The sequence below is a fragment of the Myotis daubentonii genome, chromosome 8, assembly GCF_963259705.1.
Source record: "Myotis daubentonii chromosome 8, mMyoDau2.1, whole genome shotgun sequence".
Taxonomy (NCBI): Eukaryota; Metazoa; Chordata; class Mammalia; order Chiroptera; family Vespertilionidae; genus Myotis; species Myotis daubentonii.
In genome coordinates, this window is record NC_081847.1 from 76,460,814 (window position 1) to 76,485,556 (window position 24,743).

Sequence of the window (24,743 nt, forward strand, 5' to 3'; positions counted from 1 at the left end):
TGAGAAATCTCTCCCACTGTTGGGTGGCTGGGAGTTTATTTGTTTTTTGTCATGAATAGATATTGAATTTTATTTTTAAAAATTTTTGTATCAAAATGATTATGTGAAATTTCTTGTTCAGATTATTAATCTGGTAGATTAAATGTATTGATTACTGCATATTGAACCAACCTGTGGTTATTATTTTTTGTTATATTGCTGTGTAAAATATAGTCATGTGTTTATATATCTTAACATACCGACATTTATATATTTTAAACTATTTAGTTAAGGATTTATGCATCTAATTTCATCAGGGACATTGGTTTCTAGCTTTTTTTTCTTGCATTACCTTTGTGTAGTTTTTATATCAGAGTAATTCTTATTTCACACAGAGAACTGAAAACTAGCCCTCCCTTGCTTGGGTTCAGGCCAGGATTCAGACCTGCATGTTGCAGACTGTGGTTCCAGCTTTGGATCCAGTTTTGAAGTTTTCAAAGGCTAGTGCAGGTCTCCAAGTCTTTGATCTGCTGGTTAAGGTCAGCCTCACATATGAGCAGCTCAAGGATGAACTCAGAAGTTCTTAAACAACATTATCATTTGCTTTGCCAGGCTCTTCATTTTCCATGACCTCTCCAGTACTTTCCAGGGCCCTGGGCCTTCTGTCTTGGTCTTCCAGCTGAAAGCGGGGGCTTCAGTTACCTCACTTTGCCGCCCACCTTCTGTGACTGTGCTCATGTTTAGGGCCAACCCGAGGGAGGACAGAGAGAAGAAAAGCAGTAGGAGTTTGGACCACAGCATCACCAATTGGAGAGAAAGGTTCTCTCCCTCCAGAGTTTTAGGTCCTTCCAGCCCCTGCTGCCTCTGCTAGGACACCCCTTTCCCACTCCCTCAGTCAGGACGAGAGGGTTCTCTGGAGCGCTCTGCACCTGATGGCCTCTCCCAGGTTTCCCACTCCCTTACACCCAGGCTGGGGAATGCCAGAGGGAAAATGGTCAACTCACTACCTGTTCAATTGAGTTTGATATCATTTACAGTGTTTTCATTTCTATATAAATTAAAAAATATGGCTTAAGTGTTTAAAACACTTAAAATTATATGTCCTCTGGATAAGTCAATCTGAGTTATTTGAAAGTCACTCATTTTTATAACCTTTAAAATGAATCGATGAGAAGGCCTAGAAAACATACATTCTTGAGATGTTTTACTCTGTTTCCTAGGGAACAGGAAGTAGTTTTCTAATCTTCTATCTTATTCTTTTACCTTTCCCTCACCTTTATCAAGTGGGTGGATTTCAGAATGTCCTTCATGTACAAGACCCAGAACATTTGGGGCAAGTTGCTTATGAAACAGGTTAAAGGAGAGAGAGGGAAGGAGGGACGTTTAGAACAAAGGAACATCAAATTGATGCCAGTGGGGCTTTTCCCTAATGTACATTTGATTTATGACAACGTAACACCTGTATGCCACAGAACACTGACAACAGAACATCTCTCCTACCTGGTTGGAAAGTTATAATACGAATTTCGCAACATCGAAGGGGTGAGATAGGTTCCATCACTAAGCGAGAACGTATCCTGTATCATCCTGTCTTTTTCAGAAAATTCTAACCATGATCCCCACGGAAGAGGAGAAGCAGAAAATCCAGGAGGCCCAGCTGGCAAACCCCGAGGCCCCGCTGGGCAGCGCGGAGCAGTTCCTCCTCATGCTCTCCTCCATCAGCGAGCTCTCAGCACGGCTCCACCTCTGGGCATTCAAAATGGACTATGAAACCACAGAAAAGGTAAGCACGTAGGAGGAGAGGCAGCCAGTCCCGCATCCCGTGTGGAGGAAGTCAGGTTTGCATTGGGGAAGGGAGTGGCGTGTCATCCTCGAGGGAGGGTGAATTGATTATGATGAGGTTATGTCTGTACTGAGTGATCAGGATCCTGCCGGTGATGGGTTATTCTAATGTGTGTGCCTGGCACCAGCCTCAGACACGTGGTTGTGGGTTAAAACAAACTGTTAGCTTTTCTTCTGATTCTGTTCGCTCACTGTAGAAAATTTGGAGCATGCGGACAAGCACAGTATAGAAAGTGACCTGAAATCCATCCACTTGATGATAATCATCTACACTGCCAGTGACTGTGGCAGTTGGCAGGTCATTGGGTCCCTCTGAGAGCCAATATCTCAGGAGAAAGTGGAAGACAGTTGAGGATGAAACAGATTGCAAGGGGTTGAGAGGAGCACAGAAGGAAAGGGACCCGGACAGTAAAGGCATGTGGGGCGGGGGGGTGGGCTCATCTTGAGTAGAAAGCAGAAGGAGCGGGAGTCCTCTCTGACTCCGGGCAGTATGAGCACTTTTGGCCGCTGAGCAAATGGAACTAGGGAGAGGAAAGGGCAGAGGTGGGCAGTGAGCTGGAGGTGAGTTTAATGGAGAGGAAGTTTCAGAGGAGACGGGTTCAAAGCCCAGGTGGAGAGGTCGCGTGGCCTTCCCTTGCTGCAGAGGAGAGAGCACCATGCTGTACAAGGGCCAGAGAGGTGGCGTGGGTCTGGGGAGCTTCAGGAGGAAGCCGCTGCATTTGAATTCATTTGGGAGCCAAGCAGGGATGAAGAAACCTGGACTGCTCAGGTGACTGGGCATGACTTGATCACAAAACCAGTCAGCAGGTTTAGGTGGCTCTCTCCAGCCAGATTAGGTGGCGTCATGGAGAAAACAGACAGGTAGGTCAGCCCTGGTTGGGGACAGGCAGGGTGGAAGCTAGGCTGCAGAGTGAAGGTGAACCTCTGGCTTTGGGATGCAGGCTCTGGGAGAGACTCAGTAAGAACATGGGAGTGGAGACCACATGATGACAGGAAAAAAAGGGACTGAGGCTATGAGGCTACCAGTCTGAGAGAGTGGGACTGAGGAAGGCCGTGGGGGTGATGAGAGTGGTGGCCTTCTAGAAAGGAACCCAGACCAAGAGGTGACTGGCCAGAGTGCCTAGAGGAGAGGTTAGGAGACCTGGGTGGTCCAGGGACAGTGGGGCCACAGTGTCCAGTGTCATCTGCCTGGTAGGGGAAAAGCAAAGAAGACTGGTCCAGATTCTGAAGGAGCATGAGCGGGAGGAGTGTCATAGAAGTCAGCCGTGGTGAGATGAGAGGAGACGGGGTGCTGAGTCCTGCTTGTGCTTGGAAGATGGGCGGGAAAGGGGGCAGGCGGGTTACTTATCCCCCAGCACACATTCCTGTTAGCCACAGGTCCCCACTTGGCCTCCACTGGGGAGACTTTGGGGACTAGACTTGCTCCCTGCCACTCTGACATTTTTCCTTGACAAGAAGCATGTGCAGATCATGTGGGATTGCCCTGTTCTGAGCAGAATTTGTTATTACCTTATACAGAAATTAAAAGAACAAAGTAAAACCAAAATGAACATTATCATCTTCTTCCAATTTTTTTTTTTAATTGAAAGGAAGTGGCAGAACCACTCTTGGACCTGAAGGAAGGAATAGACCAGTTGGAGAACAATAAAACCTTGGGCTTCATCCTGTCTACTCTCTTAGCCATCGGGAACTTTCTAAATGGAACTAATGTAAGTCTTCCCATCCCTTCTCCCTCCCTCCCTTGTTGCAGAATCACTGCCCTTTGCTTGCTGGTGGAGGCTGTCATACCACTGGCTTTCCAAAGCACAACTGGTCTTCGAAAGACAACTTTTGTGTTTTCTTGCTAAAAATCTAGAAGAAGTTTGTTTTTAAAATACCAGGGCCTCTGTATTTGAACCTGTATCTTGCTATAAATAAGAAAACTTAGAAAAATGAACACACTATTCCTTCGAAGGTCAGCTACTTTCAAAATTGGTATTGGAAGTATTTTCTTCTAGGCTTTTCTGTTGTTTGTCTGATGTATGTAAGTACAAATATTTGTGTTTAAATGAGTTTTTACTGATTTTAAAGAGAAAGGAAGTGAGGTGGGGAGAGAAAAAACATCGATGTGAGAGAGAAACATCAATCGGCTGCCTCCCGCACACCCCGACCAGGAATCAAACCCGCAACCTGGACATGTGCCCTGACCAAGATTTGAACCAGTGACCTTTCAGTACATGGGATGACACCCAACCAATTGAGCCACACTGACCAGGGCCAAATATTTGTTTTTTATCACTCAAATATTTGTAATTATATGCATTATAAACAGACTTGTTTGAAAATGGGCCTATCTTTGGCCAGGAAGTAGAATAGAAATAGGCAAAGGGAGAAAAGGGGTGTAGATACCCAGATGGCAGAGTCCCAGCCTCCCAGCACCTTGCTTTTAGGGGCAGACCCTTGGGACAGCCCATGGCTGAGGGCTGTGGTGGGGAAGGGCTGGAGGCTCATCTCATTCTATGTGGCTCATCCAGGTGTGACCAGCTAGGAATGATCGAGTGCATGCCCTGGGAAGCTGGGCTTCCTGGCCAGTGTGGCTCAGGGGTTGATCATTGACCTGTGAACCAGGAGGTCACGGTTCGATTGCCAGTCAGGGCACATGCCAGGTTGAGGGCTTGATCCCCAGTGGAGGCGGGGGAGGGGGGTTGTGCAGGAGGCAGCCAATCTATGATTCTCTCTCAACACTGATTTTTTTTTCTCTGTCTCCCTCTCCTCTCCTCTCCTCTCCTCTCCTCTCCTCTCCTCTCCTCTCCTCTCCTCTCCTCTCCTCTCCTCTCCTCTCCTCTCCTCTCTTCTCCTCTCCTCTCCTCTCTCTGAAATCAATAAAAACACACACATATCTTTAACAAATATATATTGGGCTGTTCCAACAGGGCATCGAGTCTAACCTTTTGTGTCTTTCTAAGAACCTGCGTAAAACTTGTCCTTCCTGCCTTTTATTTGATGTTCACCTACCAGGCCAAAGCATTTGAGTTAAGCTACCTCGAGAAGGTTCCAGAAGTGAAAGACACCGTGCACAAGCAGTCGCTCCTGCACCATGTGTGCACCATGGTGGTGGAGAACTTCCCCGACAGCTCCGACCTGTACTCGGAGATCGGGGCCGTCACCAGGTCAGCCAAGGTACGTGTGTGGCCCCGGAGCAGGGTCTGTCTCCCCCTCAGCTGGGTCTGTGCCCGTCCTCAGGAGCACAGGCTCCGTGAAGTAAGACACCCAAGGGCCGCTTGCATCCCCTGCTCTGGAGTCTGTGACTATGACTCGTCTCGTGCCTCTTGGAGTGCACTTTTAAGATCATTTTCCCATCTCTGGTTCTCCGCCGGATTCTTTCCTACTGAGGTATGTGAGCAAGCCTGCCATCCCCGACCCAACTGCTGTGTCCACGGAGGAGCTGTGTTACTCACCAGGCTGGGTTCTCGGGCATTAAAACTCCCAGCTTGTTTAATGTGGGCAAAGATGTCAAAAAGAGGCAGTTTGGCTCCTCCTCGGACTTCCATAGGACCCAGCAGTGAGGTGTTGAGCCAGGAAACGGGCTCGCCTGGCCCCCTGCCCCGCAGATTGGCCGTCCCTGTGATGGCCCCCAGAGGGAATGGGTTTATAGGGCTGTAACCGTAGGTGGCCCTGGTCCCTCAGTGCAAGCCCCTAAATCAGCGGTTCTCAACCTGTGGGTCGCGACCCCTTTGGCGGACAAACGACCCTTTCACAGGGGTCGCCTAAGACCATCCTGCACATCAGATATTTACATTACGATTCATAACAGTAGCAACATTACAGTTATGAAGTAGCAACGAAAATAATTTTATGGTTGGGTCACAACATGAGGAACTGTATTTAAAGGGCCAGAAGTTTGAGAACCACCGCCCTAAATGCAGTGCAGAGTGCAAACCTTCGCTAAGGGTGGTGTGTGAGAAGGGAGACAGTGCAGTCGCTGGACAGCCAGCTGCGCCCCCTGCAGGAGCATCGCTGAGGTTCAAGATCCCAGAGGAACCTCAAATACAGCAGAGCTGGGAGATGTCAGGATCTTGGGGGCAACAGCAAACACACGGGAGGGGTGTGGTGGAAACTCCTGGAAACACAACCCAGGCCGAGGAGCTGAAAGCAGAGTGACCTTTAGGTCTGGGTCACATCGGAATCTAGTGTGAGAAGAGGAGAGAGTGGTGGGCAGAAGGGGGAGGAAGCAAAGGGGGCTTTTCTAAGGTCTGTCCACAGAGCTCTCCCTCCCTCTGCCTTCTCCCACAGAAGTAGCTTGTGGGGACCCAGCTACTGGGACGCTCCTCCACCTGCCCCAGGACCAACAGGCTGGCAACTGCCAGGGACACTGAGCAGGTGGCCCCTGAGCCAGCCCGGCAGTGGACCTACCTTGAGGCAGGAGGAGGCACGGCCAGCGTTCCCCCAGCTCAGAGGCTAACGAGGGGTCTCTTAGGAAACACTATTTCCCAGGCACCCTTACCATGTTACTCTGTGCCAGGCACTGCTCTGAAGTCTTTGCAAATATTCCTTCTATACCCAAACAAGGCAAAAGCCCCTGTGAGTATCCCCACGGGGGTCCTCAGTTGCTGCTCTAACACCCCTGAGCACCTTTGCACGAGACGGTTTGTTAGGAATAACCGAGACAAAGTCTGTCTGGCTGTCTAGATTCACTGTGGTCCTGTTTCCAGAACCATCCAGAACAAATCGGTTCCCTTTTTACACGTGGGCCTTTGTTTTCCCAGGGCCTTGCCCTCTAGGTAGAGCCTGCGTGTAACCAAAGTAGCCCTGGCCTGGGTGTCCTGACCCCAGGCTGACCCCAGTAACGGCCCCGGGACCCCCTCAGTATCAGGCCTTTTCCAAACTAATAACTAAATTACGTATTTCTGCCTGGAGCTTGGCTGCTGCCCACTCACTTCGGCAATTACTAGAGGTAACTATTGCCCCAGGTCCCTGTGACGAGAAGCAGGCTGTCCCTTCGCTGGGGCACATCAGAGCCGTCCATGTGTGACTGTGGTGCATTCCTCCAACCTCCGGGAAGGACAAGAGTGCTCTGAAAAATTTTATGACCCATCTGTTCAGTTCATCTCGTACGAGGGTTCCTGGATATCATGTTTTAATTTACAGTTTTCAAAGACTTGCCTACGATTCTTTTCCAAATGTGGCAAAAAGAAAAGAAAGTTGCCGCTCGCATTGGGTTCATTTGCAGAAGGGTTTTATCACTAAATAATTTGATCCCGAGATAATGACAGATCCACATGTGGAGAAATTCGAGGCCATAAATATGTTTGTATTTCAAGATGTAAATTTGGTTTTGATGTTTATTTCTTCCCAGAGGCCACTGGGCTTCCTGGTTCAGGTTGGGGTCTGGCGGTTTCAGCGCGTTTTCAGTGTTCTCTCTCTGATTTTCAGGTTGACTTTGATCAGCTTCAGGATAATTTATGTCAGATGGAGAGACGATGCAAAGCTTCATGGGATCACCTCAAGGCAATTGCAAAACATGAAATGAAACCCGTTTTAAAACAACGAATGTCAGAGTTCCTGAAAGACTGTGCTGAGCGAATTATAATTTTAAAGATTGTCCATAGGAGAATAATTAACAGGTAAGCAGAGTGAGGAACATATGGGAACACCAGTAAAAGGGCATGTTGAAAATATTCTGCAAACCGAGATCCGAAGGTTAAATTTACAAAAATTGTGTGATAGATATATTCTTGGTATGTGGCCAGGGTGCCTTTGATGCACATGTTTGTTTCATGGGCACTTAATTTTTCTTACACACACACACACACACACACACACGCATGCACGCACGCACAATACTATAATGCCATTGAATCTTAAGGTCAGAAAGAATCTTAGAGATGTCATTCACAATTCCTCCTTGATCAGGACTTGAATCTATAACATCTCTGGTAAGCTGAGCCCTGAATCTCCCTGTCTGTTTGAACAGTCCTGCCTGCAGACAGCACACGTTTTGTGAGGCAGACTGACTTTTTAGAAAAGTTCCTTTTCTTCATTTAAAAACATTTTTTATTTATTTCAGAGAGAGAAGAGAGGGGGAGAGAGATAGAAACATCATTGATGAGAGAGAATCATCGATCCACTGACTCTTGCATGCCCCCTACTGGGAATTGAGCCCACAACTTGGGCATGTGCCCTGGCCAGGAATCGTATCATGACTTCCTGGTTCATAGGTTGATGCTCAACTACTGAGCTACACCCGCCGGGCAAGTTCCTTCCTTATATGATCCACAGTGTGCCTTCTAAGACCTTCGACTCATTGATTCTCGATGGTGGCTTTGTGCTGCGGTCTGCCTGGTGCCACCCTCTGGACCAGCCTTCCTCAGAGTCACAGGATCCAAGAGGACCCTGGGAGACACAGCAGTGATGTGTGAGGCCTTGCTTCCCTACAAGGAGGCTGGCAGGGATCTAGGATGGCTCCAGGGCCATCCAGGGCTATCTCACCTGGAAATGGAGGCAGCACCCAGGCCAGAGCCTGGGTCTTCCCGTGTCCCAGGCCAGGGCATTGCCTACCATGCACCACCACTTTCTTTCCCTTTGCTCAGTCACTCTGATCTCGGGGGTTTGAGCGCTCTGTCCTGGGCCTGGCACCTTGGCAAGCGAGCATGCAGCTCTGCAGACCTGCGGTGTGTGGTCGGCCTGCAGCGGACCGGAGCCCGGGTGGCAGGCCCTGAGACAGCCCCACTGCAGCTGTGTGAGGAAGCCCTCCCTGGGGGCCGTCTCAGCTGCAGCCGTGCCAGAGGGCTGCTCCTCGGCACACTCCCCGGGCTCTGCTTGAGCACTTTGTAAGTTTCCAAACAGATGTGTGGTATTTTCATAAACATTTCATATTTTTTATTCTCTTTTCCTTCCCTCTTTTCCCCTTCTGCCTTGTTTCCTTCCTTCGCCTTCCTTGAAGTCACACAGTACTTTCATTTTTAATTACAGTGGATGTACAGTATTCTATTAGTTTCAGGTCTACAGCACAGTAATTAAACACGTACATGCCTTACAAAGTGATCACTGGTAAGTCTCACACCCACCTGGCACCATATGTAGTTATTACAATGTTGATGACAAGATTCCCTGTGCTTCACTTCACCTCCCTGTGACTGTTTTTAAGAACCTGATTCTCTTGTCCGCCTGGGAGCCCTCTCCCAGCTTGTGTCCTTTGCTGCTTTGGTAGCCAGACCTCCTGGGTCTTGCTCCAGACCGTTCGGGTGGGTAGGCATGGGGATGGGGGTCATCTTTAACTGTTAGGAACAGGAATAAGGACCAGAGTCTTCCCTCTAGGTTGGCAACTATTCACTACTCAGTGCTTTTGGAATTTGGTTGTTTAAATCCCTCACTGCACCCCATTCAGACCTCACAGCTGCCCTCTGGGTGGAAGGACATTACCCGAGATGTTGTCAGATTTCTCACTGAAATACAAGCACACTCTGCTTTTAATGGGATCACGGAGGGAGGCAGGGCACGTGAGCTGCTTTGGCCCTGCATGCTTTGTATGATACAAGTGATTTCCCACTTAAAACTACTCAAATAAACAAATAGTTTTCATTTGGAATATCATGAAACTGCAGCGATTTTATGAAAGTCTTGTAAAGCTGTTCTGCCTGGTCACATTAACCATTTTATCCTGGATGCATGAAAACTCAGTGCTACATCTATTCCTTAAGCTATAATGTGTGTGTGTGTGTGTGTGTGTGCGTGTGGGTAATTATATATACACTAGTGGCCTGGTGTACAGATCCGTGCACATTGAAAGGAAATTAATTAGAAGAAATATTTTAATATCACTATTCGCCCTTTCTCTATAATAGAAGTGTCAGAGGTACACTGTGCCAATAGTTGGTCTTCAGAAATACTCTGTCGACGCCACCACTTTCTTTCAGCTTCAGAATGTCAACAAAAACAACCAAATTCACAATTGACAATGACAGATAGAAACACATGCATGCGATTGGCGCCAGCAAGAGCTTTATATGTATCTCGCATGCGCGAGTCAATGTTTATTTTTAAGTTGCCAGTGCACATCATATGTACTGGCTGGTTGGTCTGCCAGTTGGACGGACGGACGGATGGTCGGTCACTTAACCTTTTATATATATATAGATAGATAGATAGATAGATAGATAGATAGATAGATAGATAGATAGATAGATAATTCTCCTTGGTAAGCTGGTCACCTGATGATGTTGCTCTCCTGTGACCTCAGTCCCTGTTTACTCACTATTGGTCACCCAATGGGATGACCAGCATGAGCCAGGAATTAGTTATGGTAGGAAGGCTTCTCTGAAGATGTGATATTTGGGCAGAGACCTGTGGATTGAGAGGGTGCTACCATGCTCTGGGCACAGGGAACAGCTGGTACCGAACGCCTTGTTAGGGTCTATGGTCCTTCCAGTGGAGTGGCTCCCCATCCTTCCCTCAGTTCCTGCAGGACTCCATGTCCCCCTAGGGTCCCTAGTGTAAAAGGAAAGGTTAAGATGCCACACAGGCCCTGAGGTGGGCTTGTTCAAGGAATCAGGAGGTTCCATTGTGTCTGGGGTCACAGTAGATACAGTCAGAGAGGTAGTAGGCCAGTTATGATAGACCTTGTATGGCGATATCACCTATTGTTCATTCATCTGCTGATGGATATTTGGCTTTTCTACTTTTTGACTATTATGATTAATGCTGCTATGAACAGTTGTGTAGAAGGTTTAGTGTGAACACATATATTCCTTTCTTTTGGGTATATGCATAGGAACAAAATTGCTAGGTCATAAAGTAGCTCCATTTTAGCTTTTTAGGAACTGCCAGGCTTGTCCCCAGCAGCCAAACCATTTTTATGGCCTCATCAGTGCCACGTGAGGGTTCCAGTTTCTGCACATCCTCACCACATGCATCATGGCCTGTCTTTTTCATTGTATGCATCCTAGTGAGTGTGAAGGGCATCTCACTGTGGTTTTGATTTGTATTCCCCTGATGACTAAAGGTGTTGAGCATCTTTTCATGCACTTATTGGCTATTTGCAGACCTTTATTTGAGAAATGTCTATTCAAATCCTGTGTCAGTCTTTGTTTGCTTGTTTTTTAGTGTTGAGTTGTAACATTTATTTATATATTCTGGGTACACACTCCCTATCAGGCATATGATTTGCAAATGTTTTTTTCCATTTTGTGGATTGTCTTCTCACTCTTGACAGAGTCCTTTGAAGCACAAAAGCTCTTTAATGTTGATGAAGTTGACTGTATCTATATTTCCTTTGGGTGCTTATGCTTTTGGTATCATAGCTAAGAAATAATTTCCTAATCCGAAGTCATAACATTTTATGTTTTCTTCTAAGAGTTTCATACTTTTACTAGCATTTTTTTTTGTTTTAAACAGCATTTTTCAGCCCTTTACCTTAAATTCCTGTTGTATGCTTTACTTTGTTGTTTTTCACAAAAAGAATAAGTCAGTGTCACTCATTTGAAAAATAAACCAAACATTTTTGTAAGTGTACAAATTAGAATGATCAACACCAAAAGTTTTTGTCTATAAATAGTGGTATCATTTATATAATACTGTTTGCTTACATAAAAATTTCACTCTGTCTCCTACTATCTTCTTCCTCATATCCTGAAAACCAAAAATTGGGCACACGTCTGCTCATTTAACTTCTTTTACATAAATTTTAAGTAAATAACATTCAACAATTTCTTATTTATAAATTAAATAGCTGAGATAATTTTGTGTGTCTCATTCGATGTGTTCCAATTAAATTCAGATTGTATGTAAAATTGTAAAAAAAGATATCAAAATATTTACTCGGAGAAAACTTTACAAACATCTTTTTATAAACTGTCAATTGACATATTGTTCATAATATGTTCATGTCTTTTCCAAGATTCACTGGAGCAGGTTCCCAAGGAATTGCTAAGCAACGTTTCTTTATTTCTTATTTAATTTTTATATAATCTAGAAACTGCAGTATTCGTTTTTGTTACAAAACTTGCACAAATCCATCTTAGGAAGCATTAAAACACAGGTAAGCAAAAAGAAAAAGATACTTAATCTCCTGCAATCCTGCCATCTCACCCTCACCATTCCCAATGAGAAAGTGAGCTGAACTTGACCTCTGGTCTCGTTGTCACTTGAGAGGACTCTTCAACCTCAAGGCCCCAGGAAAGAAGAACATTGTCTCCCGCTGATGTTTTGTTTTTTACTGAAAGTTTTTAGATGATCAATTTTTGTTCCTTAAAACTGAAGTCATGGCCTGTTGTTTCCCTTGCAGGTTCCATTCCTTTCTGCTCTTTATGGGGCATCCGCCGTGTGCGATCCGGGAAGTGAACATAAACAAGTTCTGCAGGATCATTAGTGAATTTGCCCTGGAGTATCGCACCACCAGGGAAAGGGTTTTGCAGCAGAAACAGAAGCGGGCCAACCACAGAGAGAGAAATAAGACCAGAGGGAAGATGATCACTGATGTAAGTTTCAGGAAATCAGCTTATTTATTCTGAGAGTGTAATCAACCATAAAATGTCCCCCAGTTGGGGGACTGTGCTTCTTTTCTTTTCTCTTCTTTTCTTTCCTATAAAATCTGCTATAAACAAATGAGGAACTAGGACATGTAAGTTAAGAATGTGTGGCTGGAGGAGGAGCTTCTAACACATGTGGGTGTGTTGTATGGTGCTGATGACATTAAATGCTTGTTTCCATTTTCACCCTCTGTGATGGAAGATAATGCCACTTATAGGAGGACAAATGTACCGATTTGGGAATTGATTCAAGATTTTAATCGTCATAATGATGCTTTATAACCTCAGTTGACACATGGACCACCATTCAAGGCATCTTAATAGAGAAATAATTAATGTGGTTGCTCAAAGCTGCAATCGGATGGGCTCTTGGTAGACCCTTCAGTCAGAGACTACCAGGGTGGGAAGGGATCCCCTTCGGGGGTCCCTGCACACTCACATGTCTCTCCCATTCCTGAACTCTTCCCCCATCTCTCCCACCTCATCCCTGAGCCCCCTGGGCCATGGGCGCAGTGGGTATTCAGAAGAGGAAGGGACGCATGAGGATGCCAGGGACAGACAGTGCCTCTTTCTGATGTGCTTTTATGACACTTATTCCATCTGCATCTATAGGTGAGAAGCACCTTGGCTCTCAGTGATCAGGGAATGGAATGGGTAGTGACTAAGCCATTGTCCTTTGCATGCCTCAACTGAACTCAAGTCAGGTGGATTTCTTTGGGGAGGAATAAAATCAATTAAGAAGACCTTATGGGGGCTACCTTCTGTGCCCAGAAAATGTTCATGTGGTAGGAGAGACAGGGAGCACACGGTTACTGCCCACAATCTTGAGGGGGCCTGACCTTTCCACGGAGACCTGGACACATTATCTTAGTAATTTTAAAAGAAGGCAGGGGAGAACCCGGGACTAATCCCCTCACCACCTACTCCCACCCAGACCCCTGTTTCCTTGGAATTTTCTGGGCCCTTAGAGCTCAGATCCCGTTTCTGCATCAGGTGCCCTTCCCGCAGTCCCCCGGACGCCAGTGCCACCAGCCAAGTCTCCGCGTCCTCTCCTGAAGTCTGGGCTCAACCGAATCTTTCACCTCCTGGAGGACAGCAGCTCGGGAGGCAAACAGAATCCACTTGGGCAAACTATGTCCCACATTTCATCCCAAAGTATTATTTTTAAAAGTTGTAAAAGGGGAGTGCTTATTTTTGTGGCAATGAGACACATTGGAGGGTGAAAAATACAAGTCCAATATGCTCATAGTTATGAAAACACGTCAAAATTTCTTGTTAAATTCTTGAGATTTATTTTTTACAGATCCCACTAATTTTTAAATTCTGTCCTTCTCTGTAAACACTCAGCTTTCCTATTTATAAACAGGGATAAAATATTCTAGGGTTTGATTCAAAAATATTTAAATTCCCATTAACATCTGGATAGTACCAGCTTCTTCAGGGTTGATCCTGGACATAGTCCCTATTTTCAGTGGACAAAGTGGCATCATTTGTGTAGAACGGTTGCCATCTGCTGGTAAATCAGAATATTGTCAGTATGGCAATGTATACAGCTTCCCGTTTTCCCAACATCTCAAGTAAGCAAGTGCCCGCTGCGTGCCTGGCACAGCATGGGGCAATGAGGAAGATGTGGGTGCTGTAAAAGATAAGCTTATGCCTTCAGGATGTCATGATCTGGTTAAGAAAAACATCTCCACCACTTAAATCTCTCAAAACAAACCCAAGTAATAGATGGAGAAGCAGAGCCCGAGCGTTAGAGCTGGAAGTGATTTTTTGAGAAAGCTGTGCAGTCAGTCACTTTTAATGTAGATGCTGAGCAATGAGGATGGAAGTGACAGCCATTAAAGAAGGACAGTTTTAGAAGAACCATTATTTTCTGAGGCACAGAGCTGCCTGGGTTAAATCTAAAGACCCCACGGTGGTGGAGTCAGCCCCGTATCTGCTGTATGTGCCGGTCTCTCCTCTTCTTCCTCTGTTTCTGAACATGCAGAAGGCTTCCTTTCTTAAAATCCAGGAGTCGTCCAGGGAGGATCAGGGAGATACTAAGTAATTTCTCACCCTTGTGTCGCCACCTGGTTCTAGGCAAAATGGTGACATAGACAAGGCGGTGCAAGGCCACCGCGACCCTCTCTGCTGTCATCCCACTCCAGCTGGGCTGTGAGAACTCAGGCTGCCCAGCCCAGGACCCCCACATTGAGGCAGGGGTAACCCTGGCGAGGCCCTTGCCTTCTCTCCAGCTTCCTCTCTGTGAAAAGGAAATGCTAGTTACTTTGGGGATATTGAGAGGGCTAGAGATTTTGTATATTGGCATCGCACACGTGTACTCATTGCTGAAAGAAAACCCAAATCCTGGTTAAATAAGCATGTTGTAAGATTTTTTAAAAGATGGCACAGCAGAACTGTCACCTCTTGTCACGATGCACTTGGCTGGGAAGGTGATGTACTGGGAGCATTATGTCATTTCAGCTTCCAGCAGTGTAGTCAGTTCTCAGCACCCTTGTGTCCGACTGGCTGGCCTAGCCTTCCAACCTCACTAGAAACAAGCACACGTTCAATTGAGGGCATGTTGATTTAAAATTAAGAGATTGCGATGACTTTCACCTTCAATTTATTTTTAGAAAAGAGATATTTTACTAGTATTTGAAGTGACTTCAGGGAGCTTATCTGGTGAGAGTTGGTGAGAATTGAAAGTATGGCCAGTCATACTTCCAGCCTCCAGGAGGCACAGGGAAGTACGATTTTGAAGAGAACCTAATCTCATGTTTCTGAGGGAGCAGTGATATGACCCATTCTGCATGGGCAGCCATTCCTCTGGTCCTGCGTTGTTTCTCCTGCGTGTGGAAGGTTCTTGGAGGTGCAGACCGGCAGCCTGGGCAGGGAGGCCCAGCACTGGGGACGAGAGGGGAGCGGCCACTGACAGGTGGAGCCGGGCAGAGGGAGGCCAGTCCTCTTACTGAGGCCCTGATGGGGGCAGTGGAGGTGGGTTCCACAGAATGTGGCTGGGTGAGGGCAGGACACAGAGCTGGGAGTGAGGTATGGAGTGGCCAGAAACCAGGTAAGCTGGCTGTCAATCTCATGGGCAGCCTCGGGAGATTGGCCCGAACCCCCAAATCCTTTCTGACTGTGGTCAAGATAGAGCTTGGGGAATTTCCAGAGGAGGGCAGGAGGGCTATGGAGGCAGGGCCCGGCTGCTCCCAAATCAAGAGGGTGTGCCCTGGTCATGGGGCCAATTTCTTCATTTGGAATTTGACGTGACATGGAGATGATCTCATCTTTGCTGACTTCCGTGCCTTCTAAGAATCCCTTCTGTCTTTTCCATCCTGTCCTGTCCTCTTGGGTAGACTGATGAAGAGGATGACATGGAGGTAGGACTCTGTCTAAACGTGTAGAATGCCACGTGTGACCTCCAGGGGCGCTGGAGTGCCTAACCTAAGCAGCCTGCAGTGTCAGCACGGTTCTGTGCTTTAAACCATGCATGCACATTTTCCGGTTGGTTTCTGTGTGGTCACTAACCTCCTAACATGGGTCCTTGTCCTGCCGTGTGTGCCGGGGGCTGACGGATGGACTGCTTCTCCGAGCTGTCCCTGAGCCCCAGGCCCTGTCCCGAGTGGCAGTGACAGCACACCTCTCTCTACTGCGAGGAGAGTGGTCGGGGAACTTTCCCTCCAGCCCTGTCTGAGCCTTTTGGCAATACAAGTGTGAGAACTGGGTTCTAGAACAGCCACATGAAGAGCCCTGAAATCAGAGAGGAAGTGGGGCAGTGGCTAAGAGCCAGGCCAGGCCAGCGGTTCAGCGGCTTTGGGTAGCTCTGACTTGTGCCCATTTCCTCCGTGGGCATCCACTGGGTCTGGCGGGATCAGTGTGTGAGGGGTGGGAGGGCAGGGGCTCCTCGTCTAGGTCCAGATGTCAGAACCAGAGTCCCAGTCGGAGCTGGCTGGCCTGGAAGGCGGGGAAGGAGCTGTACACAGATGTGCCAGCCACAGATGTGTCCTGGGCTCTGCTGCCGTGGCTGAGAAGCTGGATGAAAAGAGGGAGCCCAGATCTACAGAGCTCCTCTCAGCAAATGGGAATCTAACAGACTGCTTATGTCTCATCCAGATGTTGGGCACTGTATGCCGTGGCGCGATGTGCTAGCATACCTCTTGTAAAACATCTGTGTCCTCGCTATTCAGCTGGAATTAGAGAATATTGTGTGCACCTAATGCTTGTTTAAACAACTATATTTTTGATGCCACCAGAAGTAGTAAGTGTTACCAAACTCAGTTTCAGCGTGAATTTCTGAGTCGTGTTCTGATCTGGTGCCTGAAACAAACCCCCTTGGATTCACTTAATCTTGGAGAACCTCAGTTCCCTTCTCGGTAAAGTGAGGTGGGACTAGATCTGGAAATTTCTTCCCAACTCTTAATCTTGTCTCATTCTGTGGCTGAATCCCACTTTTAAAATTTGACTATTGTAAGTGATATGTTAGAAATTTTTAACTGCTTCCTGACACTAAATTTTTAAAAACTTAAAGCTCAATATATTTAATTAACACATTAAATATATTGATCCTCGTATCAGGGCTTTGGCATTGGAAACAGATTTGGTTTCTGAGTTCTTCCCAGAGCTGATTTCGGTCGCCCCTGGTAGGCACTCACCGAAGGAACTTGCAGAGAGCCGAGATGCCTGCGACAGCGGAGGGATGGGCGTGGTCCTTCTGGCCCAGGGCTTTCTTTCTGATAAAAGCACCTCCGTGTTCACAGATGTTTTGTCATTATTCATCCACAACCTCGGTGACTGTGTCTGCAGGATACACACAAACCAAAGGACAGGGAGGGACAGAAGAGAAGGTTCCTCAACTAAGCATTTTATAGGCTTGAGTTGGCTTTGGGGACAGCAGCTCACACCATCATCCCCTCTGGTCTTGCAGTCCGGCAAATTCTCCAGCAGTTCGCCAGCACCTGCGAGCCAACCACAGGGCCTGAGCTACGCCGAGGACGCCGCTGAGCACGAGAACATGAAGGCTGTGCTGAACACCTCGTCCCCGGCCATGGATGATGCCACCCCGGTGCTGGGCGTCCGCACACGCAGCCGGATGAGCCGAGGTAACTCCGGGCTGGGCGGGGCACGTCTTCCCAGGAAACCACCCCGTGGGGGTCTGGTCCCCATCACTGGGTACAGGTTCCTGTGCCTGGGTTGTGGTTGCAAAGGGCAGTCAACTCCCCAGTGCTGATGTAGCCACACATGTCTTTACTCACACCTTTGTCACCCACCTTCATTAGTTTCATTTCAGAAAAAAACAGTCCCAAAAATATAAATTAATTTACACAAGAGGAATTATTACTGTGAATGAATCCTCATAGGTTAAAACAGGGATCAGTCAATACAGCCCCAGGCCAAATTCGGCTGGCCACCTGCTTTGTAAATAAGGTCTTACTGAACACAGCCACACTTGCTCGGTTGTGTATTGTTGGTGGTGCTTTTCCACGAAGTGGCAGAGCTGTGTGGGTGTGATGGAGACCACAGGCTTTTGAAGTTGTGTTTGTTACAAAAAGAAGTATAGGAAGAGGAAATTCACAATTTTGAGAACATTTATATATATATCTGTCTTCTTACAGAAGCATATTTCCCATTTTATAGAAGAGATTTCACAGGAAGTTCATCCTGGTATATTAAAATAGCATCCTATATAATAAAAGGCTAATATGCAAATTGTCCCTCAACTGGGAGTTCCACTGGGACTTCAACCAGGAGTTTGACCAGGGAGCGGGGCCGGCTGGCTGGCCAACTGCCCACGGCCCCTCCCCCTAGCTGGGCCAGCCCGATTGGCCCTGTTCAGGGCGGGCTGGCCCAACCCCACCTGTACATGAATTCGTGCACCAAGCCTCTAGTTGATTTATAACTCTTTAACATGACTTGGGAACTATGTTTTTGTGGGGCTTTCTTCTTGCTTGTCTATAGGCAGATGTTTCCATGCCAGACCTGGAGTAATTAATAAATGTATTTTTTTGGTCAGCAAGCAGAGAAGTGTACCAAAGAGAATTTATGTCAATTCCCCCTTTGCTGGTTGTAGAGGATAATCTTGCTATGAAATTTCAAAGATAAGCTATGTTTCAAAATCCATTGGTTTCTATTCCACTGAATGAGAAGTTGGGGTTAGTTAACATTCACTAGGCACATACAGCCACGGATAGAGAGCTGACATTACTGGACATACATCACTGGATACCTGTGATATGCACGTCACCGTGTGGCATGGGGTCTGGGGTGGGGAGGGGGTCTGCCCGCCTGTGACCTGGCAGGTGGAGGGGCGCATCCAGGCATAGAAAGTTAAAGGGCAGTGAAAGACAAGAGCACAGCTGTGGTAAAAGGTATTATGACATAAGTGCCCCAAGTATGGGTTTTAGAGAGTACAGAGCTGGAGGGCGGTGGCTGGAGTGGTGCCCTGTGCCCCACAGTGGGGACCTGCGAGCACTTGGATCTGCTGAGCTCGGGCTTCCTGCTCTGCTCCGCTGCTGGCAGCTCAGCTGCCGGGGGCAGCGCTGTGCATTTTCTTTGGGTTCATCGCATTCCCTGTTTAATCCTTCAGGATCCGCTAGTTCATGGACCATGGGAACCGATGACTCACCGAATGTCACGGATGACGCCGCTGATGAGATCATGGACCGCATCGTCAAGTCGGCCACCCAGGTGCCCAGTCAGCGAGTGGTGCCCCGGGAGAGGAAGCGCTCCCGGGCCAACCGGAAATCTCGTAAGTGCCTTTGAGTTGGGGTGAGGGACTCGCCCACAGGTACCTGCCCTCTAGTCCTGTATGACCGGGAAGGGCAGACTCAGAGGTGGGCTCCAGGGAATTGTCACTGGTGCCAGGAGGCCCACTTGTGCTCGTCAGCAAAAGGTTTCCTACGTGACAGTCAGCGTTGGCCTGTGGAGGGTGCTGCAGTCACCCCTGCCCAGGGTAGTTGCCATTTCTGGCCAGGCCTCCCTCAATTCGTACTTTGTCCCTAGGAAGGTTAAAAGGCCCTGAGGTGGCTCTGGCAGGCGCTGGTGGGCTCAGAGCGGCCCATTGCCAAGCCCTGCCCGGGATTCTTTGCCAGAGGCTACGAGTATATTTCTGCCTCTCTCCCCGAATCAGGGGCCACTTTCTGGGCTGGAGGTGGTTCCCCTAGGGGTTCGCTGCTGCCGGTGAACATGACCAAGGTAAAAACCAGTGATTTTATGGTCAGTAGGATGGTTAAAATACTTAATGTTAGTCTAGGTTGACCAGTTATTTTTTCTTTTCCTACCAAATAGAGGATTCAAGTAAATCAAAGCAACTGACTTTCTTTTTAGTTGGAGCCCAATTCCTGCTCCTGCCCAAGTGATGGGTGTGGAGTTGCCTGTGTGGGCACCATGCCAAGTCTCATAGGGATCGCACTGAGTCGGGAAGCAGGGTTCCTCTCAGTTCTTTATGTTACTTGTGTTGGCTATGGCGCTTGTGTGTGTGTCGAGAGTTCAGCCCCCAAGCTTTGGCCTCTGCTGGTCACACCAGTGGCAGCTTGAGTCTTAACCGGCTCTGCGTCCTGGAGTAAGCGGTGGTGACTAGGAAAGGGATTTATGACTTGTCACCAGAAGGAAGGCTGGTTCCCTCCCCATGTCTAGACTCCCAAAAGTGACAGGAGAGTGACTCCGAGTAGGCAGGGAGTTTAGTTAGAACTCAAACTCAGGGAGCCCCCAGTGGTGCCACCCTTGAGGTTCACACAGAAGGTGATGGGGCATATGTTGGACACCGTGATTCTGTGCGACCCTTTGGCACGCTTGTTTCTGGGGTAAAGAACATTAAACCAAACGACTGATTCAGAATCTGTGTTAACAAGGTCTCCAGGGGACTCGGGCACAGTGAGCTAGAGCGCTCAGGTCTGAGGCCTGGAGTGGAATTACAGGGGCCTCAGTTGCGCATCTTCCCTGACAAACTCTTCTCCAAAGACTTGGGCTTGTCCACTTCCCCCCACCCGCCTGTGTGATTCCAGCTGCTCCAGGTCAAGGCAGCACCTCCCTTTCTCTCTGCCTGAAGGGGATGAAATAGTATTCCCGTGTGGTTTTAACTAACTTTTCCCTGCATACTAGGAAGTTGAGTTGACTCTTTTGCCATTTGCATCTCTTCTTTTGTGGATGGCTTGTCCATATTGTTTGCCTATTTTTCTCTTGCTCTTTTTCATAAGAAATCTATTTGTTAAATTGCTTTTTAAAATGAAACGTATAAAAGGCTTTTGGAGGTCTTCCGTAGATTATATCTTCGTATTTGCCTTTATTGGACCCCCATTACTTACTTCAGTAAACTGGTAACCAAATGGCAGAAACTTGGTACTGTGTCTCTCCTGGTCTGGCTACAGTGGGGAACCTCAGTGCAAGAATCACCCGGGAGGATTTGGGAAAAGCAAGTGTGTGTGTTGAGGGCGGCAGGGACCATGGGTGGGGAGTAGAGAAAGGATGCCAAGCCAGGGTGTGCCCTCACAAAGGGGCAGGGGTGAGCCAAGAACCTCAGAGACAGAGATTACATGACACAGTGGCCTTGCCAGTCCCCAGAGTCTCAGGCCATCCACATCTGTGTGGGCAGCGTGTTGGTCCTGCCCTCTGGTCTAGAGAGAACCAGCTTCTTACAGAGACACTTGATGTCACTAGGAACAATCACACACCCATAATTAATTTCCCACTTCAATCTGGCCAGGGAGATATTTTGCCTGTTTTTGTTGTTGACATAACATACTATCCTTTGATATCGTTTCCATTCCAATCTTATGCAAAACAGCCGTATATTCTTTTTATTTAGCCAAGCACATTTCATCCTGTGATGCAGTGACTTCAACGACTACAGTACGGCATGTATGTAAATGTTTATCTGCAACAGGTTTAACTTATTAGTAATGGCACAATCCGCAGACATTTAAGACAGGGGGAGTTACTTTGATTTCCATTTAAAGGGGTGATAAACTCCAGCTTTTCACAAGAGGTTAAAGGAATAAGAAGACAATAATTTGCAAAATCAACATGAAGTTTTGCCTTTTGGGCTCCACCCTTTTATTTTATTGTTTAATGGTGGCAATGAGGCAAGTGGATAATGAATACCCAACCTATTTGGTTCGTAGCTCATTTGGCCAAAGACGGTAATAGTCCAGCTATAGCAGGAAACTAAACAGGATCCATCCCATAACCTAAAAATTTATGACCTGCGAGCTTTTGAGAATCCTCTGAGAAAATTCAATGTTCACTTTCCTGTTGGCGCTGGTGGCTGGGCCTACACACACCCAATGCCCTGCGAATGCCTGGAACATGCAGCCAGTAGGGACACATCAAAGGCACCTTCATCGCTTTGCAGGCTCCCACGGCTCGGTTCTGTTGCTTTCCCAGCTGGTGCCTTCAGGGTCTCATGAAGCAAAATGTTTCTAATTATGTGGTTGGGTTCTAGCCTGTGGAATGAATGGTCCAGCACACGTTGGCCAAGGCCCTCCAATCGGCCGGTGCATCGGACAGAGGGAGAATGTTATCTGAGCTTTATGGTTGTCTTGTTTGTTTCTTTGTTTTTTTTCTACTTTGGTTTTTCTTTTCATAATATTGAGGCAGGTGTTTTGTCCCAGAGCTACTTGTCCTCTTAGGCCTCCTGAATGTTGACCTGCCCTAGAAATCCCTGAAGCTGACCAGCACTTGAGGTATCCTTACAGGTATGATTCTGCAGAATGGACCCCAGTGACTGGGGTGGGGAGGGGGCTCCTCTCCAGCATGCTTTTCTCTTGGACCCGCCTTGAGAAGAGGGTCTCCACCCTGCTGGCTGCCTGCATGGTGCCACTAGCCCAGATGATCACAGAACAGATCTGGGATTAGGGACTCATAGTCTGCTTTAGCTCTTGTCCCCAGGGTCATGTCATGGTTGAGAGAGGCAGGTGCCCCTTCTCAGCTGAGTTTTCCTCCAAGGGAGAGTCTGAGCCCTTTTGCGACATGACCATGGAGTTTGGGGCTCAGAGCTATGTTTCTCTAAAGATTTGATCACTTTGATGTGACCTACACGTAATCAACCAGTTTCTTAGTTTGTTAGGATCATAATGGTGGACACCTTTATGGAAAAAACAGTTTCCCGTGGGCAGAGCCAGAAGTTTCATTCCAGGGCCCGTTGGAAAAGGAACGCAGAACTCAGATTCTCTCTCTCGCCCTGACTCATCCCTCACACCACTATTCCCCCACAGTGTCTCTCGTGACGCTGTGGCATTCCTCTCCAAGAGAGGAATGCACATTTGACATAACTAAAATCTTATTTTATTTCTCTTATAGAATATTGAGGGGTGTAGCCAGGCTATCTATTAAGTAGCCATTTATGGAGAAAGAAAATGATTGAATCTGAAAAATTATTGTATCTGTTTTGGGGAAAACATGATTTATGTCTCACAAGATTAGATTCCGTGCACAACTTAGTTCAGTTTTCTCTACTTTTCCAAAGTGGTGTTTGAAAATACCCAGGAATTTCCCCCACTAATCCCATTTTTAAAATTTTCTCTGCATTTAATTTAAATAGTTCTTCCTTACTTACCATGAGCCAATTTTATATTTACATAAAATGTATATTTATAGTGCAAGATAACAATGGCCATAAGCCAGAGGCTTTAACACTAATGCTCTTGGGAGACAGTAAAATAAGATGTTGGAAGGAAATAAAGCTTCCTCAATCCAACTTCTGTCTTCTCAACAACAGCATCATTGCTGTTTAGTGAGCATCTAATTATTCTTCAGACTCATTAAAGCTGGTCTGATCCCTCCACAAAAGGCATTTGGGTGCCTACCCAGGTGGACAGGGCACAGGACAGGAAGATAAATAGAACAAGCCCATGAGAAAACCAAGTGTTGGATTGAGAGTTGTTATGTTTTATTTTATTGATTTTTTAATTTATTGAATTTTCAGAGAGAGAGAGAGAGATTTGTTGTTCCACTCTTTATGTGTTAAACCTTGGCATATCAGGACGATGCTCTAACCAACTGAGCTACCCGTCTAGGGCCGAGAGTCATTACATTTTAGAGGGTGACTCGAGGGCTTGTGCGTGGTGGGAGGAGTGCCACCATCAGTGCCCCTTGGGCTGCAGGAGCAGAGGGGCCAGAACAGGATGGAGCCCAGTCAAACGTCCTGGCTCAAATCCTTCTCTCCCGCTTACTGTGTGCACTGGGGCCAGGGCCTCGATCGCTGCCATTTGTTCACTTACTGGGGAAACGACACTACTCATCTCATAGGCTTTCCACAAAGATCAAAAGGAATAATCCATGTTCTGGCTCATGGAGTAGATTGTGGCCACCACCATTGCCATTATTCTCAGATTCAACTCATCTCAGCAGTCGCCTGAGAGCACTTTGCAGGATTAAAATTTGTTTTCACTTCTAGGAGGGTGGGAGATGAGAAAAGGAACGTGGGTTTTGTGAGTCCCAGACACCCCTGTGCTGCCTGTGGAGGCAGAGGCGCCCTGTGTCTGAGCCCAGGTTCCCATTGCTGTCAGGGCTGCGTGAGAGCTGTCACAGTGCCTGGGGCAGAGCGGCTGCAGGGCCAGCGAAGTGACCCGTGCCGTGTATGGAAGAGCTGCGAGGCAGACAGGGATAAACATTACCGAGGTCTGTTCTCTGTTAAGCAGCTGAGGAAGGGAGGCAGCCGCATGTGACAGGCTGCGCAGCTCCAGCCAGAGCATTCAGAGGGAAGCAGGAACAGGGAGCGGAGGGGGGCCCAGACATTATCTTATCAGACCTAAGCAAGCACTTAAGAAATCCCCTGTGTGATGGGAGACTTGTACAAGTCCCACATCCCGCCAGCCCCATCTGCTGGTCCCCTCATTCTCTCAGCACCCCCTCTACCCACCCTACCCCCACCCTTCTTTGCTTTCGGAGTGAAAGCCAAGTCCATGTCTGGACAGGTCTGCGGATCCCTCCCATCACGTCCCTGTCAGCCCCCTGCTTCCCTGCCAGCAGTACTTGGCTCAGGTCACATTTGCTGAATGAATGAGTGAACTGGTGAGCAGATGGACGGATGAAATGACACCCAAAGAGCCCTTTCTATATGTGATCTGAATTGGGGTACAAACCTGATTTTAACTGATTGCCTTCATTTCACACCTTCCAGCAGTAACATTAATTAACTTTGAGTCTAACAAAGGAAGGATTCAGATTCTTTAAGTCTTTTGGGGGGCTAATATATTCATGTTTATTGGGTTATGTTCAGTATTTATTATATTTATTGTGAGAGAATTTATCTAAATTGTCATGAAGGCCTACAGAAAGTAGGATTCTACAGATGGCACAGATTTTTCTAGGAAGATTCTCTTTTCAGGAACACATCTGGCAAGCAAAGGGACCTTAGCCTACTCTGGCTTTCCCCTGCAGCAGAGAACACACACGCCATGGGGAAGGGGTGTAGGAGGGTCCCGGGGGCCTTGCACA

The 24,743-nt window shown here is 47.4% G+C and overlaps 1 protein-coding gene across 13 annotated transcripts in view; it reads left to right on the top strand.

Annotated features, from left to right (window-relative positions):
- FHOD3 (formin homology 2 domain containing 3) overlaps nucleotides 1–24,743 on the top strand; it is a 393,487-nt gene that overhangs the window by 365,915 nt on the left and 2,829 nt on the right. For 8 of the 13 annotated variants that reach the window (XM_059707132.1, XM_059707122.1, XM_059707123.1 and 5 more), the window contains 8 exons: nucleotides 1,580–1,762; nucleotides 3,411–3,530; nucleotides 4,819–4,980; nucleotides 7,234–7,424; nucleotides 12,083–12,275; nucleotides 15,668–15,691; nucleotides 17,236–17,410; nucleotides 18,895–19,056. In XM_059707132.1, coding sequence (XP_059563115.1) covers nucleotides 1,580–1,762; nucleotides 3,411–3,530; nucleotides 4,819–4,980; nucleotides 7,234–7,424; nucleotides 12,083–12,275; nucleotides 15,668–15,691; nucleotides 17,236–17,410; nucleotides 18,895–19,056 — 1,210 coding nt within the window. The remainder of the gene's footprint in view (nucleotides 1–1,579; nucleotides 1,763–3,410; nucleotides 3,531–4,818; nucleotides 4,981–7,233; nucleotides 7,425–12,082; nucleotides 12,276–15,667; nucleotides 15,692–17,235; nucleotides 17,411–18,894; nucleotides 19,057–24,743) is intronic. The other 5 variants (XM_059707120.1, XM_059707121.1, XM_059707133.1 and 2 more) reach the window with 1 other exon arrangement.